We start from the raw sequence: 20,418 nt of genomic DNA, 5'->3' as shown, positions 1-20,418 counted from the left end.
ACAGGGTGAGACAGCTCCACACACGCACACAGGGTGAGACAGCTCCACACACACACACACACACACACAGGACGAGACAGCTCCACACACACACACACAGGGTGAGACAGCTCCACACACACACACACACACACACACACACACACAGGGTGAGACAGCTCCACACACACACACAGGATGAGACAGCTCCACACACGCACACAGGGTGAGACAGCTCCACACACGCACACAGGGTGAGACAGCTCCACACACGCACACAGGGTGAGACAGCTCCACACACGCACACAGGGTGAGACAGCTCCACACACGCACACAGGGTGAGACAGCTCCACACACGCACACAGGGTGAGACAGCTCCACACACACACACGGCGAGACAGCTCCACACACACACACAGGGCGAAACAGCTCCACACACACACAGGGCGAGACAGCTCCACACACACACACAGGGTGAGACAGCTCCACACACACACACAGGGCGAGACAGCTCCACACACACACACACACACACAGGGCGAGACAGCTCCACACACACACACACACACACACACAGGGCGAGACAGCTCCACACACACACAGGGCGAGACAGCTCCACACACACACACACACACAGGGCGAGACAGCTCCACACACACAGGGCGAGACAGCTCCACACACACACACACACACAGGGCGAGACAGCTCCACACACACACAGGGCGAGACAGCTCCACACACACACACACACACACACACACACACACACACACACACACACACACACACACACACACACGGCGAGACAGCTCCACACACACACACACAGGGCGAGACAGCTCCACACACACACAGGGCGAGACAGCGCCACACACACACACAGGGCGAGACAGCTCCACACACACACACACACACACACAGCGAGACAGCTCCACACACACACACAGGGAGACAGCTCCACACACACACACAGGGCGAGACAGCTCCACACACACACACACACACACACACAGGGCGAGACAGCTCCACACACACACAGGGCGAGACAACTCCACACACACACACACACACAGGGCGAGACAGCTCCACACACACACAGGGCGAGACAGCTCCACACACACACACACACACACAGGGCGAGACAGCTCCACACACACAGGGCGAGACAGCTCCACACACACACACACACAGGGCGAGACATCTCCACACACACAGGACGAGACAGCTCCACACACACACACACACACAGGGCGAGACAGCTCCACACACACACACACACAGGGCGAGATAGCTCCACACACACAGGGCGAGACAGCTCCACACACAGGGCGAGACAGCTCCACACACACAGGGCGAGACAGCTCCACACACACACACACACACAGGACGAGACAGCTCCACACACACACAGGGCGAGACAGCTCCACACACACACACACACACACAGGGCGAGACAGCTCCACACACACACACACACACACACACACACACACACACACACACACACACACAGGGCGACACAGCTCCACACACACACAGGGCGAGACAGCTCCACACACACACAGGGCGAGACAGCTCCACACACACACACACACACACACAGGGCGAGACAGCTCCACACACACACAGGGCGAGACAGCTCCACACACACACACACACACACACACACACACACAGGACGAGACAGCTCCACACACACACACACACACACAGGGTGAGACAGCTCCACACACACACACACAGGGCGAGACAGCTCCACACACACACACAGGGCGAGACAGCTCCACACACACACACAGGGCGAGACAGCTCCACACACACACACAGGGCGAGACAGCTCCACACACACACAGGGCGAGACAGCTCCACACACACACACAGGGCGAGACAGCGCCACACACACACACACACGGCGAGACAGCTCCACACACACACACACACACACAGGGCGAGACAGCTCCACACACACACAGGGCGAGACAGCTCCACACACACACAGGGCGAGACAGCTCCACACACACAGGGCGAGACAGCTCCACACACACACAGGGCGAGACAGCTCCACACACACACACACAGGGCGAGACAGCTCCACACACACACACACACACAGGACGAGACAGCTCCACACACACACAGGGCGAGACAGCTCCACACACACACACACACAGGGCGAGACAGCTCCACACACACACACACACACACACACACACAGGGCGAGACAGCTCCACACACACACACACACACACACACACACACACAGGACGAGACAGCTCCACACACACACACACACACACAGGGTGAGACAGCTCCACACACACACACACAGGATGAGACAGCTCCACACACACACACAGGGCGAGACAGCTCCACACACACACACAGGGCGAGACAGCTCCACACACACACAGGGTGAGACAGCTCCACACACGCACACAGGGTGAGACAGCTCCACACACACACACACACACGGCGAGACAGCTCCACACACACACACACACACACAGGGCGAGACAGCTCCACACACACACACACACACACACAGGGCGAGACAGCTCCACACACACACAGGGCGAGACAGCTCCACACACACACAGGGCGAGACAGCTCCACACACACACACACAGGCGAGACAGCTCCACACACACACAGGGCGAGACAGCTCCACACACACACACACACACACAGGACGAGACAGCTCCACACACACAGGGCGAGACAGCTCCACACACACACACACAGGATGAGACAGCTCCACACACACACACAGGGTGAGACAGCTCCACACACACACACAGGGCGAGGAGACAGCTCCACACACACACAGGGTGAGACAGCTCCACACACACACAGGGTGAGACAGCTCCACACACACACACACACACGGCGAGACAGCTCCACACACACACACACACACACAGGGCGAGACAGCTCCACACACACACACACACACAGGCACAGCTCCACACACACACAGGGCGAGACAGCTCCACACACACACAGGGCGAGACAGCTCCACACACACACAGGGCGAGACAGCTCCACACACACACAGGGCGAGACAGCGCCACACACACACACACACAGGACGAGACAGCTCCACACACACACAGGGCGAGACAGCTCCACACACACACACACACAGGGCGAGACAGCTCCACACACACACACACACACAGGGCGAGACAGCTCCACACACACACACAGGGCGAGACACACACACACACACACACAGGGCGAGACAGCTCCACACACACACACACAGGGCGAGACAGCTCCACACACACACACACACACACACACACACACACAGGGCGAGACAGCTCCACACACACACACACACACACACAGGGCGAGACAGCTCCACACACACACACACACGGGGCGAGACAGCTCCACACACACACACACACAGGGCGAGATAGCTCCACACACACAGGGCGAGACAGCTCCACACACACAGGGCGAGACAGCTCCACACACACAGGGCGAGACAGCTCCACACACACAGGGCGAGACAGCTCCACACACACACACAGGGCGAGACAGCTCCACACACACACAGGGCGAGACAGCTCCACACACACACACACACACAGGGCGAGACAGCTCCACACACACACACACACACACACACACACAGGGCGAGACAGCTCCACACACACACAGGGCGAGACAGCTCCACACACACACAGGGCGAGACAGCTCCACACACACACACACACACACACACACACACAGGGCGAGACAGCTCCACACACACACAGGGCGAGACAGCTCCACACACACACAGGGCGAGACAGCTCCACACACACACAGGGTGTGACAGCTCCACACACACACACACACAGGGCGAGACAGCTCCACACACACACACAGGGTAAGTAAGTAAGGTGTGTATACTGTGTGTGTGGATGTTGCTCGCAGCCCCAGCTGTGGAACATTGCTGTGCCAGCACTTTTGCCTAGCAGGGGACACATGATGAAATTGGAACACACACACCTGACTTCCACCTCAAACAATCTTACATAATTCTGACACACAACCCCCCCACACTCCTCCCCCTGCCGTCATCACCGTTAACAACAGATGTGAGAGGTCAGAGGTAATCCAGGGTGACCCTGGCTGGGAGTCAGACTGTTTGTGTTGGCACGTATTATTCTAATGACATATCAACTGCTGCAGGGCTCCAAAACAGAGACCGCACACATTTATTTACATTCATTTAATCAGAGTATTTCAGTTTGATTTCACAGACCCTTGCCGAATGTTTTTCACTAAACACTCATTTAAAAACACATTGCAGCACATCCCATTTAATATCGCAACACTGAATATCTTGAACTCAATAACAACAACAACTGGCAATTTCATTATCAGACACCCTGGCTGACAAACATGTATTAGACCCACGCGCAGACACAGACTAACATACACAACTGGCAATTTCATTATCAGACACCCTGGCTGACAAACATGTATTAGACCCACGCGCAGACACAGACTGTAACATACACAACTGGCAATTTCATTATCAGACACCCTGGCTAACAAACATGTATTAGACCCACGCGCAGACACAGACTAACATACACGACTGGCAATTTCATTATCAGACACCCTGGCTAACAAACATGTATTAGACCCACGCGCAGACACAGACTAACATACACAACTGGCAATTTCATTATCAGACACCCTGGCTAACAAACATGTATTAGACCCACGCGCAGACACAGACTAACATACACGACTGGCAATTTCATTATCAGACACCCTGGCTAACAAACATGTACTAGACCCACGCGCAGACACAGACTAACATACACGACTGGCAATTTCATTATCAGACACCCTGGCTAACAAACATGTATTAGACCCACGCGCAGACACAGACTAACATACACGACTGGCAATTTCATTATCAGACACCCTGGCTCACAAACAAGTATTAGACCCACGCGCAGACACAGACTAACATACAAAACTGGCAATTACATTATCAGACACCCTGGCTGACAAACATGTATTAGACCCACGCGCAGACACAGACTAACATACACAACTGGCAATTTCATTATCAGACACCCTGGCTAACAAACATGTATTAGACCCACGCGCAGACACAGACTGTAACATACACAACTGGCAATTTCATTATCAGACACCCTGGCTCACAAACAAGTATTAGACCCACGCGCAGACACAGACTGTAACATACACAACTGGCAATTTCATTATCAGACACCCTGGCTAACAAACATGTATTAGACCCACGCGCAGACAGACTGTAACATACACAACTGGCAATTTTATTATCAGACACCCTGGCTAACAAACATGTATTAGACCCACGCGCAGACACAGACTAACATACACAACTGGCAATTTCATTATCAGACACCCTGGCTGACAAACATGTATTAGACCCACGCGCAGACACAGACTGTAACATACACAACTGGCAATTTCATTATCAGACACCCTGGCTAACAAACATGTATTAGACCCACGCGCAGACACAGACTAACATACACAACTGGCAATTTCATTATCAGACACCCTGGCTGACAAACATGTATTAGACCCACGCGCAGACAAAGACTGTAACATACACAACTGGCAATTTCATTATCAGACACCCTGGCTGACAAACATGTATTAGACCCACGCGCAGACACAGACTGTAACATACACAACTGGCAATTTCATTATCAGACACCCTGGCTGACAAACATGTATTAGACCCACGCGCAGACACAGACTGTAACATACACAACTGGCAATTTCATTATCAGACACCCTGGCTAACAAACATGTATTAGACCCACGCGCAGACACAGACTAACATACACAACTGGCAATTTCATTATCAGACACCCTGGCTGACAAACATGTATTAGACCCACGCGCAGACACAGACTGTAACATACACAACTGGCAATTTCATTATCAGACACCCTGGCTAACAAACATGTATTAGACCCACGCGCAGACACAGACTGTAACATACACAACTAGCAATTTCATTATCAGACACCCTGGCTAACAAACATGTATTAGACCCACGCGCAGACACAGACTGTAACATACACAACTGGCAATTTCATTATCAGACACCCTGGCTGACAAACATGTATTAGACCCACGCGCAGACACAGACTAACATACACAACTGGCAATTTCATTATCAGACACCCTGGCTGACAAACATGTATTAGACCCACGCGCAGACACAGACTGTAACATACACAACTGGCAATTTCATTATCAGACACCCTGGCTAACAAACATGTATTAGACCCACGCGCAGACACAGACTGTAACATACACAACTAGCAATTTCATTATCAGACACCCTGGCTAACAAACATGTATTAGACCCACGCGCAGACACAGACTGTAACATACACAACTGGCAATTTCATTATCAGACACCCTGGCTAACAAACAAGTATTAGACCCACGCGCAGACACAGACTGTAACATACACAACTGGCAATTTCATTATCAGACACCCTGGCTAACAAACATGTATTAGACCCACGCGCAGACACAGACTGTAACATACACAACTGGCAATTTCATTATCAGACACCCTGGCTAACAAACAAGTATTAGACCCACGCGCAGACACAGACTGTAACATACACAACTGGCTTTCTCATCACCATCATTTCAGTCCAATAAATACACTACTCCTATACTGCTGCTAAACAGCCTCACCTCCTAACACACACATCTCCTCAACAAATAATCCTTTCTAGCCCTCCCTCTCCCCCTTCATCCATCCCTCCTCTGATCCCCTTCACCCCCCATCACTTCTGTCTCCTTCCATTCCTCCCCCCTTAATCCATCCCCTTCTCCCTCTTATCCCCTTCTCCCCCCAACACTGTCTCCTTCCATCGCTCTCCCCCTTCATCCATCCCTCCTCTGATCCCCTCCCCCCATCACTTCGGTCTTCTTCCATCACTCTCCCCCTTCATCCACCCCCATCACTTCGGTCTCCTTCCATCGCTCTCCCCTTCATCCATCTCTCACTCCTTCCACCCCCCCCAATCACTTCGGTCTCCTTCCATCCCTCTCCCTTTCATCCATCCCTCCTCTGATCTCCTTCTCCACCCCCCCTCCTGATCCCCTTCTCCCCCCCATCACTTCGCTCTCCTTCCATCGCTCTCCCCCTTCATCCATCCCTCTGATCCCCTTCTCTCCCCCATCACTTCTCTCTCCTTCCATCGCTCTCCCCCTTCATCCATCCCTCTGATCCCCTTCTCTCCCCCATCATTTCTCTCTCCTTCCATCGCTCTCCCCCTTCATCCATCCCTCTGATCCCCTTCTCCCCCCATCACTTCTCTCTCCTTCCATCGCTCTCCCCCTTCATCCATCCCTCTGATCCCCTTCTCTCCCCCATCACTTCTCTGCCTCCCATTTCTCTCCTCTTCCCTACCACCTCGCTCTCCCTCCCTCTTCCATCTTTCCTACTACCCCTCTCCCGCCCTCCCTCTTCCATCTTTCCTACTACCCCTCTCCCGCCCTCCCTCTTCCATCTTTCCTACTACCCCTCTCCCGCCCTCCCTCTTCCATCTTTCCTACTACCCCTCTCCCGCCCTCCCTCTTCCATCTTTCCTACTACCCCTCTCCCGCCCTCCCTCTTCCATCTTTCCTACTACCCCTCTCCCGCCCCCCTTTCTTCTCCCCATGTAGGCTCTAGATTCTCTCGCTCCTTCTCTCTCCTGCAGGGACAAACTACAGCAACCCTAGTCTCATTTCACTACTGACGCAGCAGAGAGAGAAACCGAGAGGATTACATGAAAATGTCCATATGCAGAAAGAGGATCACAACTCCCCATTGCGCGTGTGTGTGTGTGTGTGTGTGTGTGCGTGCGTGCGTGCGTGTGCGAAGGTAGCATGGTTTACTGCAACTATTGCTGATTCATTCAATTATTTGTTGCCGTGTGCCTGTGTGGGGGCGTGTACGGGTGTACCGTGTGCCTGTGTGGGGGCGTGTACGGGTGTACCGTGTGCCTGTGTGGGGGCGTGTACGGGTGTACCGTGTGCCTGTGTGGGGGCGTGTACGGGTGTACCGTGTGCCTGTGTGGGGGCGTGTACGGGTGTACCGTGTGCCTGTGTGGGGGCGTGTACGGGTGTACCGTGTGCCTGTGTGGGGGCGTGTACGGGTGTACCGTGTGCCTGTGTGGGGGCGTGTACGGGTGTACAATGCATGTGGTGTATGTGTGATTTACTGCAAAGTTAACGTGACAACACGTCCTCGTGAAATGAATGTGAATTCATGAAAATGCACTATTTGGATATATGTGATAGCATGACACTACACGGGACAACATTCGAGCTCACGCGAAAGCCCAGGTGTCAAATATCATTTAGAATATTTAACTTTGAAAGGTATAATTGACATTAATTCAATTTCAACAGTCATGGTCCCCTGCATGTTGTCTAGTTTCTGGTTTGTTCCAGGGACGTCCCCAAGGACATTGTCTCATGGTCCCCTGGAGGTCTTTGTCTAGTTGCCATGAAAATACAGTAAATATACAACTAGTTACTGTATTTTTACAACTAAATGAAGGCGTTAATGTTGAAGGACAGTATGCTGACTCAACCTCATTTGAACTCACAACCTCTTGGTTGCTAGCTACCTGACGGTCCAGCTGCTCCACCAGGCCTGTTGGCATAATAGAGATTGGCAAGAACAAATTCTTGCACTTTGCCTAAAGTTCAGATTTAAATTAATGTAAAATCTTGTACTGTGACCACAATTGGGACTCAGCCTTAAAAAGGGATTTGAACTAATAACCCTTTGCTCGTTAGACTGCAGCTACACCACCAGATCTATGAGCGGGAAAGAGAAATGGCCACAGACTTGTGGAAATGTCACAGATGAAATCATGTGTTTTTTCTCATAAGGGTCGTAGATGGTGCAGAGATTGCTGCTGGGTAATTAATTACTGGCACTTCCTACTGTCCTGTAATTGGCCATCTGCTCCACAGCCATGTTGCACCAGGGGGAGGAGAGGTACGCGACACACACACACACACACACACACACACCTCTCGCCCCCCTCAGATTATGACGGTGTTTCGCGCCGCTTTCAGATACTTATTACCCATGGGGCAGTGCACTAGCTCACACAGGCCCATTGGGGCTAATAACAACACTCAAATCCTACTAGGCACACTGCCACCACACACACACACACACACAGTGTGTGTACTGTATGAGTACTCCTCTAATGCTCCTCCTCTCTCTAAATCGCCTCGCTCTTCATCCTCCTCCTCCTCCCTGAACACTCTCCTCTCCCTCTCGACACAGATCACTGCAAGGCTGTCGGAGCCCCTCCCATCTTGGCCCACACACACTTTAATGCTGTACTGTGCAACTCTTAATAATTGACTGTTACCATAAAAAGCTTCTAGATATTGGTGAAACTTCCTTCTTCTTGAGAATACCAAATACCAGCCCACTGATACCTATTATCACAACACACACACCGCAAAGGGGCTAACAGGGGGGTGTGTGAGATCCTGTGGGGTCTTGGCCCCTGCTGAGATACATTTAGTCTAACTGGATTAGCCTCAATACTGACCAATCTCCTAGCTACTGACGGTGGGAGGGAGAGAGGGAACAGGCATAGAGCATAGAGCCAAGACTGCTCGAAGAAGAACAGAAGAGAAAGAAAAAAAAGAGGGAGGGAGAGCGAGAGAATGCGTGTTGACTGCAGAGGAGGGCAGCTCTGAGCTGAGATGCAGCACACAGTCCCCAGACACACCGTGTGGCAGAGGCCTGCATGCTGAGAACAGTCACGGCCCTGTAGACCTACAACAGCCCACAGTGGAGCTTGGCTTTCTGCGTAAACAGTTACCACATCAACTACCACCCCCTCCACACACACACACACACACACACACACAAACACAGAAGTAAATCTGCATAAAATCATTATTATTCTAAATAACTTCCAGAAGAAAAAAAAGACAAGGTGGTCCTGGTCTCCAGCACCAGAATATTTAACAAAATGTTCAAATACAAGATAACATTTGTCGTCACACTACCTATGGTCAACTCAAGACATCCCATCAGCTGCACCCCTGGATAGCCCTACCCAGGCCAGGCCAGTGACGTTCAAGCCCTGCCCTACCCAGGCCAGTGACATTCAAGCCCTGCCCTACCCAGGCCAGTGACGTTCAAGCCCTGCCCTACCCAGGCCAGTGACGTTCAAGCCCTGCCCTACCCAGGCCAGGCCAGTGACGTTCAAGCCCTGCCCTACCCAGGCCAGGCCAGTGACGTTCAAGCCCTGCCCTACCCAGGCCAGGCCAGTGACGTTCAAGCCCTGTCCTACCCAGGCCAGTGACGTTCAAGCCCTGTCCTACCCAGGCCAGTGACGTTCAAGCCCTGCCCTACCCAGGCCAGTGACGTTCAAGCCCTGTCCTACCCAGGCCAGTGACGTTCAAGCCCTGTCCTACCCAGGCCAGTGACGTTCAAGCCCTGTCCTACCCAGGCCAGTGACGTTCAAGCCCTGTCCTACCCAGGCCAGTGACGTTCAAGCCCTGTCCTACCCAGGCCAGTGACGTTCAAGCCCTGCCCTACCCAGGCCAGTGACGTTCAAGCCCTGCCCTACCCAGGCCAGTGACGTTCAAGCCCTGCCCTACCCAGGCCAGTGACGTTCAAGCCCTGCCCTACCCAGGCCAGTGACATTCAAGCCCTGCCCTACCCAGGCCAGTGACATTCAAGCCCTGCCCTACCCAGGCCAGGCCAGTGACATTCAAGCCCTGCCCTACCCAGGCCAGGCCAGTGACATTCAAGCCCTGCCCTACCCAGGCCAGGCCAGTGACGTTCAAGCCCTGCCCTACCCAGGCCAGTGACGTTCAAGCCCCGCCCTACCCAGGCCAGGCCAGTGACGTTCAAGCCCTGCCCTACCCAGGCCAGGCCAGTGACATTCAAGCCCTGCCCTACCCAGGCCAGGCCAGTGACGTTCAAGCCCTGCCCTACCCAGGCCAGTGACGTTCAAGCCCCGCCCTACCCAGGCCAGGCCAGTGACGTTCAAGCCCTGTCCTACCCAGGCCAGGCCAGTGACGTTCAAGCCCTGTCCTACCCAGGCCAGGCCAGTGATGTTCAAGCCCTGCCCTATTAAATACTACCAACATAGATTTCATATTGCAACGAATAACATGTTAAATCTACCGTTTACGCGCAGTTTCTGAATACAGACACGAGGCGCTGTCTATTCAGTACCACTGCACAGTGGGAGCTTGGTCTTATAGTTAGGCTACATTGGATGAGCAGAGGCACTGTTCATTCCCCGAGACCTCCAGCTGGCTGCTTCAGTTTAAAGTCGGCCTTGTTACGACTGCACAGCGATGCAGGACATGTTTTACTTGTACAGTATTCCAGGTTTAAAAAGGCTTCTGAAGTTAGTCATTTCCACTTCGACATTTCAACCCCTACAAAAATGCCCATTATATAATCCACATTTATTTTCCTGATGTAGCAAACTGGCTCAATTTAAGATCATGTATACAGTTGAAGTAGGGAAGATTACATACACTTAAGATGGAGTCATTAAAACTAGTGTTTTAACCAATCCACAAATTTCTTGTTAACAAACTTTTGGCAAGTCGTTTAGGACATCTACTTTGTGCAAGACAAGTAATTATTTCAACAAATTGTTTACAGACAGATTATCTCACTGTATCACAATTCCAGTGGGTCAGAAGTTTACATACATTAAATTTACTGTGCCTTTAAACAGCTTGGAAAATTCCAGAAAATTGTATCATGGCTTTAGAAGCTTCTGATATGCTGATTGACATCATTTGAGTCAATTGGAGGTCTACCTGTGGATGTATTTCAAGGCCTACCTACCTTCAAACTCAGTGCCTCTTTGCTTGACATCATGGGAAAATCAAAAGAAATCAGCCAAGACCTCAGAAAAACAATTGTAGACCTCCACAAGTCTGGTTCATCCTTGGGAGCAATTTCCAAACGCCTGAAGGTACCGCGTTCATCTGTACAAACAATAGTACGCAAGTATAAACACCATGGGACCACGCAGCCGTCATACCGCTCAGGAAGGAGAAGCGTTCTCCAAGAGATGAACATACCTTGTTGCGAAATGCCCTCTGGTCTGATGAAACAAAAATAGAACTGTTTGGCTATAATGACCATCATTATGCTTGGAGGAAAAAGAGGTACGTTTGCAAGCCGAAGAACACCATCCCAACCGTGAAGCACGGGGGTAGCAGCATCATGTTGTTGGGGTGCTTTGCTGCAGGAGGGACTCGTGCATTTCACAAAATAGATGGCATCATGAGGATAGAAAATGATGTGGCTATATTGAAGCAACATCTCAAGACATCAGTCAGGAAGTTAAAGCTTGGTCACAAATGGGTCTTCCAAATGGACAATGACCCCAAGCATACTTCCAAAGTTGTGGTAAAATGGCTTAAGGACAACACAGTCAAGGTATTGGAGTGGTCATCACAAAGCCCTGACCTCAATACTATAGAAAATGTGTGTGCAGAGCTGAAAAAGCGTGTGCGAGCAAGAAGGCCTACAAACCTGACTCCGTTACACCAGCTCTGTCAGAAAATAATGGGCCAAAATTCACCCAACTTATTGTGGGAAGCTTGTGGAAGGCTACCCAAAACGTTTGACCCAAGTTCAACAATTTAAAGGCAAAGCTACCAAATACTAATTGAGTGTATGTAAACTTCTGACCCACTGGGAATATGATGAAAGGAATAAAAGCTGAAATTAATCACTCTCTACTATTATTCTGAAATTTCACATTCTTAAAATAAAGTGGTGATCCTAACTGACCTAAAACGGAATTTTTACTAGGATTAAATGTTTAAATGCATTTGGCCAAGGTGTATGTAAACTTCCGACTTCAAATGTATGTTATATATCCACTTCTGACCCCCTGGGTTAACAAATCATTTGTGGAGTGGTTGAAAAACGAGTTTTAATGACTCCAACCTAAGTGTATTTAAACTTCCGACTTCAACTGTATGTATGTATATTATTATTTATTTTTTTGTCAATCAGTGTATGATTTGTGAACAATATTCCTTTCATGCATTAGACTCATCAAAAGAGAATTCTGTTGTGCTGATTGGCTTATTCCCATATATATTCTTTCAATTTGTTAGTTAATATGAACAATTTGTTACAACCTCTGACAATATTACATGTACATCTTTTTTTTATTATCATAATGTATGAATTTACTGATTTAATATTAATTGTTAATTCCTTAGAATAAATTGAGACAATTTTACTTTAAATCACTGCTCTTTATTACGGGCGACAATTCTAGTACTCATCACTGCATTCTCTACCGGAAAGTTGGTTGGCCCTCTGTGATGTCATCACTGCATTCTCTACCGGGAAGTTGGTTGGCCCTCTGTGATGTCATCACTGCATTCTCTACCGGGAAGTTGGTTGGCCCTCTGTGATGTCATCACTGCATTCTCTACCGGAAAGTTGGTTGGCCCTCTGTGATGTCATCACTGCATTCTCTACCGGAAAGTTGGTTGGCCCTCTGTGATGTCACGTAGGTTGATACATTGCTATGTTTAATTTATAAAGCCCTTTTACAAAACGTCCCACTGTACCAAACATCATTACTAAACTTTAGACATACGAGTTACCACACCCGGTCTCAGGGATGGTTAACTCTGGAAATTCCTTTGGTCTCAGTTAGGGAAATCAGCTTTTCGTTCTTGCACCATGTTTGTAGAACGATCTTCAAAATGTTCTTAAAAATTTAATGTTGTTGCCTCTTGTGAAATTCAGAAAGCTGCTAGAGGACCTGATGAAATAGATACCTAGTCCGGTAATACAGCTGAACGCATTCAACTTAAATGTGTCTTCTGCATTTTAAGTTATATCGACAAAAGAACATGTTTAAACCCTTTTTAAAGAACCATTGCTGATAGGGTTAAAACGTAACAAATAAAATACACACGAAGTGCGCATGTGCAACTGGTATTCAAACATGTGGCCAGTAATGTTAGGCTAATGTCTACAGCGCCAATGTTTATTTTATTATCAGCACTGTTCAGAACCAGCACACTGAGCACCGGTTAAATATCCAAACATATTACTAACTAGTTGGGACTCACGGCCCCAAACACATGTTCAGTAGGCTATTCAGAACAAGCACAATTAGATCAAATGTAGGCTATTGACTATTGAGATGCCTCAACCTAAGCAGTAGGCTCAACCTAAGCAGTAGGCTCAACCTAAGCAGTAGGCTCAACCTAAGCAGTAGGCTCAACCTAAGCAGTAGGCTCAACCTAAGCAGTAGGCTCAACCTAAGCAGTAGGCTCAACCTAAGCAGTAGGCTCAACCTAAGCAGTAGGCTCAAAAATCCAGTTACCTTTTGAAGTAACTCCTCTGCCTGCCACTCCAGTCCACATTTCACCCACAGAACTTAGGCAACAATAACAGGACTCCTCAAGTTAAGACAAGTTTAACTATACGGTCATAACATAACACGCCAAATGAATAGGAGTTGAGAAGCACTCGGAAGCAAAGCAGTTTAACCACCGCCTTCGCCCAATCCTGGTTTGTCCATATAATCAGTGTCGAAAAATAAATAAAAGACTGCAACTACTGCAGCTTGTTATCTCACGCATCCCATTCAGTCCCGGCAGATTCTACAGTCTTCACGCAGAATCTGCCCACGGGAGATAACCTGGGGAGGGGGGGGGGGGTCCGTGGTGGCAGCCTGTCTCATCACAGGAAGACCAGCCCCCCCCAGCGCCTCGTAAGGGGGGGCTGAGAAAGTCCAATGAGAAACCAGTACATTGGGGCTCTCAATCTTTTCACAGAGTTCAGTGTATACTCCCTTGGAGTACAGGGTGAGGTACACAGGGTTGAATCTGGTTTTCACCCATGTCTCAGTCTTTGGCCATGTCTAGACTTGACAGTTCATGCAGATGTATTATTCTGATCATAGAGGTCAGATCATGGAATTCCGAACATACGTATACACCTAAGTACATTTAAAACGTCTTTAGCGTGTCCACAGTGTGTCTGGATTCCTGGTGGAATAGGCTAAATATGATAACACAATTGATGGTAGTAGCTACCTACTGTAGCTAACTATCCAGCTAACCTCTGTAGCTAGCTAGCTAACAAACAACGATGAAGAGATTGCAAACATGTTAGCATAACTCTAGCCAAACAAACAAAACCAGTTTTCTAAATATTAGCTAGCATTTATAAGGCCAGCAAACACGTTCCTCACACGCTAGGAACGTGTTTCCTCCACCAAAAGGTGCCTCTCGGTCCCAAAACACACATTTTCCAGAGACTTGTGGGAGGAGTGCTGATGACGTCGCCCACTGTATGCGCTTTCGGTATCCTAATTTCTCCTCAGTCTGGATGCAATCCGCACACAATGCATCCCTGACCACCTTCTGAAGTGGTCAGACAGATCTGAACACAATCACACCAAAGAGACTTTAATGTGTCTAGACCTGTCTTTATAATAATGCGATCTTTGTATTCTGACAGCAGAAGTCACATGTATGTGTCAAGTGTAGACACAACCTTTGACAACTGGGCTGCAAGGTCGATTGCTTTACAAATCTTACCAATGACTTGGCTGCAAGCAAAGCTTCTGCCACCCCTGGAACCACATCTTCCAGCTCAGCAGTGTCAAGTGCGTATTTTAGCACAGTGTTGCACAAGTGAACCTGGAAGTCAAGCCGTCGGTAGGGTGCAGCGATCATATTCGATCCCTGGTCCTTTACCCAGACAACTTTTCAGCACAGCTGGATCGAAACAAAGCACAGCTGTCTTGGCATCTTCTGGGCGGAACGTTGCTGTAGCTAGCACTCGGCTTTTCAGCTAAAACTCTAGGGTAATGTCGGGCAGGTTATTGCTATGTTGTTTACCTTGCGGTAAACGTCAGTCCACATATCTGTGATCATCCCAAGTCATTTATATCAGCTATTGCATTGTTGATATCGCTGACCACTTCAATCCTCTTTACGAGTGCCGTTTTGTGGCATCTCCGTGATGTGGTTGTGGGGTCTGGGAGCACAGTGTCAGAGATGCGGCCATGACTAGCCACACATTTATTAGCTCTTTAGATATATCAACAAACACCGTGCCTTGAACTGTGTGAAAGGACATAATATCTTTGCAACAGAAAGCAACACACTTGTGATTTCTGATTTGACTTTGGGCGGTAAATGTTTTGGGGCGAGAGAGAAATGATGTCATGCTCGGTTGCTGACTGGTACCTGCTCCTGTTGTGAAGCGGCCGCTGCATCCTCGTGTCAATGCGGCGCTGGAAAGACGTGCCGGTTCGCTTGCTGCCGTACTTCAAAATCGCAAGGCAGGCTCGACACTTCACATGTCCAGTGGGCATCTTAGTTTCAACGGTCACAACTAGATTTCCACATGCCAGCCTTTTCCACTTGATTTGGGATTTTTTACGAGCTCTACTTTGGAGTTTTGTGTTTCACTTACTCCGTATCCATTGTGAGTGCAACTAGCTAGCAAGCATCATCAACCACCACCACACACAATTTTATTTTTTGTTGTTGTCATTTTTGAGCCCAGCCCATACCCTCGTTATTAATGAAAGAAAAGGCCCTACCCGATGTATAATGTTGAGGACCGGCGTGCTTGGAAAGCAGAGCTCTACACATCTGACGTAGGGGCTGGGTGATGTATCGCTAATACTGGTATAGATTTTTTACCATCTATAACAATATTTTGATACAAATCAAATGTTATTTGTCACATGCTTCTTAAACAACAGATGTAGGCCAACAGTGAAATACTTACAGGCTCTTCACAACAATGCTAAATCAAATTAAGTGCTTCAAAATGGACTACTTTTGTGTCAGTTTTGTCCTAGTTTAGGTGAGTATAACACCATCACAACGCATCACAAAATTAATTTGTTGTCATTCAAGGATTATGCACAAAACAGATTGACAACTTTCATTATTCAGAAACACAAAATACAGTCAAATAATGATTAGATATTTTGGCCATATCACCAAAGCCCTAATTTGACATGTGACACACAGGTCTGTACAACAGATCATAGCAGTGCTTCCGCTATATGCATTTAGCAGTGGCGCACTGCTTTTCCTCTCTGTGTGTGTGTGTGTGTGTGTGTGTGTGTGTGTGTGTGTTACTGTACCCCTGGCGGAGAGTTTCTTGGTGTTGATGATTTTGGCAGCGAACTCCTGACCTGATGACTTCTTCACACATCTTCGCACCACTGAAAACGCTCCCCTGGAAACAAGGAAAGCAACGGTCAGTTCTGGGTTGTGGGATTTTTTTTGTTGCAACAAACATGCAGGGCAACACACACCGGCGCACATACACGCGTTGGCCACACCGTCAACACTGATGAGTCAGTGGAGTCATACACCTGAAACGATGACAGTCTGCCGTAATTAAGGACACCCAGATTACAGAGCTCCTCTTCTCAAATACAAGTCCACAGCACCGCTGGTTTTCTTCCTTCCCCTCGTAAAGCAATGAACCACTATGCAGACCGTGTAGAGAAAACCAGTCGTACCGGAGACCAGGATTAGATCTGCTGTAGTATAGCCTTTAGGCTAGCTACCACTGTATGTACAATACAGCTGGGATGACCAACCCTCTCCTACGGCTATTGGCGGAGCATGCTTTTGGACCAGCCCTGCTCGATCACACAGCGAATCAAAGACTTAGATTTAACAGGTGTGTTAGAGCTGAAACTAGGCTAAACCCTGCAGGCGTGAGCCAGTAGCCCTCCAGGAGGGGTGGCCACACCTAAACTAGAGGACAGAGAGTTAAACTCCTCTCCTAGCTCACTGGCACTAGCCCACTGCTACAGTAACTGCGTAGATCTGTTGGAATGGCATGATGATTGCAACACCAGGAATGTGGGTTTGATTCCTGCTGGGGCCACCCATAAGAAAATGTTTAAACGCAGCACTGTAAGTGTCTCCTAAATGGCATGTTATATAAACAGTCTACAAAACATTAGGAACACCTTTCATAATATTGACTTGCACCCAAAACAGCCTCAATTGTTCGGGCCATGGACTCTACAAAGTGTCAAAAGCATTCCACAGGGATGTTGGCCCATGTTGACTCCAATGCTTCCCACAGTTGTGTCAAGTTGGCTGGATTTCCTTTGGGTAGTGGGCCATTCTTGATACACACAGGAAACTGTTGAGCGTGAAAAACCCAGCAGCGTTGCAGTTCTTGACACTCAAACCAATGTGCCTGGCAACTACCACCATACCCCGTTCAAAAGCACTTAAATATTTTGTCTTGCCAATTCACCCTCAACGGCACACATACACAGTCCATGTCTCAATTGTCTCAAGGCTTAAAAATCCTTCTTTAACATGTCTCCTCCACTTCATCTACACCGATTGAAGTGGATTTAACAGGTGACATCAATAAGGGATCATAGCTTTCACTTGGTCAGCCTGTCATGAGAGCAGGTGTTCCTAATGTTTTGTGAACTCAGTGTATATTAATAAAATAGTATTTGCCTTTCCCTGTAACTGCCGAGTTACTGGTTCAAGAACCACTGATCGTTCCCCCTATATCACTACACCCTTGTTGTTGATAATGACAAGAGTAGATAGACTACATGTCAGAGAAACATCTCTGTTGTACATAAATTACTACCTGAAATGTCCACAACGTTGCGCCCTAAAGAACGCACCCCAGGTGTGTGCACTTTGATCAACCAATCAGTGGATCAATAAAATGCCATTGAGATAAGAGAAGCCCTAGACACATCGACTATACCCAGGGTCTGGGTCTAATGGAATAATAACAAGACATCCATCTACAGAGTCCAGAGAGGATCGTGCCTCCGACAGATGCCCGTAATAATACAACGGCCCGGTTCTCTCAGGGGAAAAAAAAAACAAACCATCGAAATTCCGAGAAACAGCATCACCCTGCACTTTTAAGCCACAGCGGCATAGTCTGTGCTGAGAGGCTTATAACGCTACATATGGCATTTATGAACGGCTGCTGCGTGAAAGCTGGTGGCGTTTTACATAATGTGCAAACATAATTCTGCTTTGGGAAGGAGGCGGTGTGGGCTATAACTATCGTCTACGTCCGACACAACTGCAGTAGAGACAAATCGCCTAATATAATTACAAGCAGACAGTTAAACTAGCTAGCATGCATGCTAACATTCAGCGCTGTCAAGCAGGCTGCCAACGTGCCATGCCAGCAAATGTCAGAGTGCTTTCGCTCAAACGCTTCCTGCCTGACTAATTCAGCAGACGGAAAGACAAGGCGTTGACACACTAGTAGACATTGCTAGCTGTGCTAATCGCAGTTTACAGACACCGTGCAGGAAATAAAAACGCTGTAAACTCTGTCCCTAGAACCTACGACACGCAATATAGCTGCACTTAGTCAACAACCAGATAAAGACAATATGATCGGGCTATCCCAGTTAGCTGACTGGCTAAAGAAGGAGCGAGTCGCGTACGGGGTGGGGAGAAGAAGGAAAGACGGACGGAAAGGCAGAGCAGTAAGCAAAAGGCTAGCTAATGACGACAGTCGCTTACTTCCCGAGCTCCTCGTAGAGTTGGTATTCGTCTGTAAAGCGGGTGGAGGTAACGATAGTAGTAGCCATGGCTGAGAGTGGGTCTCCAAGCCTCGGTCAGGTTCACGGCAGGCTGGGTCGCTCTCTGGGTCTAGGGGAGGATTGTCAACCTCCGATACTAGCTACGGCACTGACAGGCTGGGACAGAGAGACTGGAGGGGTTGGCGGAGAGAGACCGGGGAAGAGCAGAGAGAACCACGCGAGACTTGAGCAGGATTTTTGAGCAGTCATGTCATCAGCGCGGGGTAGCAGTATTATTCGGTGTGAATCAGCGATCCGCGAGCTGTAGCGGAAAACAACTTTTGTACTGATTCTGTTTGAAGACTTTTAAAAACCCTTGCTCACTTGTCTTGAATTCGTCATTGGTCTGACCGAGATAAGTTGATATGTGACAGCAACGTGGCCTGAAGAAACACTGCCCATTGACCACCGTCAAAAACGTCGACGTTCATGGGATGTTGACATTTGGTCCGTCCACTCTGGCCTTGATTTCAACATCCACAGATGTACTTTGTTTTGTCCAGACCAAATCTGAACCATTCATAGATGTCTATGTTTCACAAGTTAAGACAGTACAGTATAGCAGAGTTCTGCACAGTAATGTAGAGTATTAGTGTAGTGTAGTGTAGTGTACTGTACTGTACTGTACTCTGCTGAACTAAACTGTAATCTACTGTAAAACGCGGTCCAAATTTATGAGACATTGACGTCGAGACAGACCAAATTTGGTCTTGTTTGAGGGTGGAGCTAATTATAATAATACCCAGCATGCTTTGCAAATGTTCCTGTTACATTTACATTTGGGGCTTATAGT

General features: G+C 48.8%; 1 protein-coding gene across 1 annotated transcript in view; it reads right to left on the bottom strand.

Moving 5' to 3' along the window:
- The window catches only part of LOC118381573 (calcium/calmodulin-dependent protein kinase type II subunit gamma-like), a 62,357-nt gene extending 42,323 nt beyond the window's left edge, over nucleotides 1-20,034 (bottom strand). The window contains exons 1-2 of the mRNA XM_052492586.1: nucleotides 19,567-20,034; nucleotides 17,169-17,263 (exon numbers count right to left, since the gene is read on the bottom strand). Coding sequence (XP_052348546.1) covers nucleotides 17,169-17,263; nucleotides 19,567-19,634 — 163 coding nt within the window. The 5' untranslated portion in view covers nucleotides 19,635-20,034. The remainder of the gene's footprint in view (nucleotides 1-17,168; nucleotides 17,264-19,566) is intronic.
- Nucleotides 20,035-20,418: the final 384 nt, after the last annotated feature.

Source organism: Oncorhynchus keta, chromosome 3, assembly GCF_023373465.1.
Source record: "Oncorhynchus keta strain PuntledgeMale-10-30-2019 chromosome 3, Oket_V2, whole genome shotgun sequence".
In the NCBI taxonomy this organism is placed as follows: Eukaryota; Metazoa; Chordata; class Actinopteri; order Salmoniformes; family Salmonidae; genus Oncorhynchus; species Oncorhynchus keta.
The sequence above is the reverse complement of the archived record's forward strand: the minus strand, read 5'-3'. Positions and strand labels throughout refer to the sequence as shown.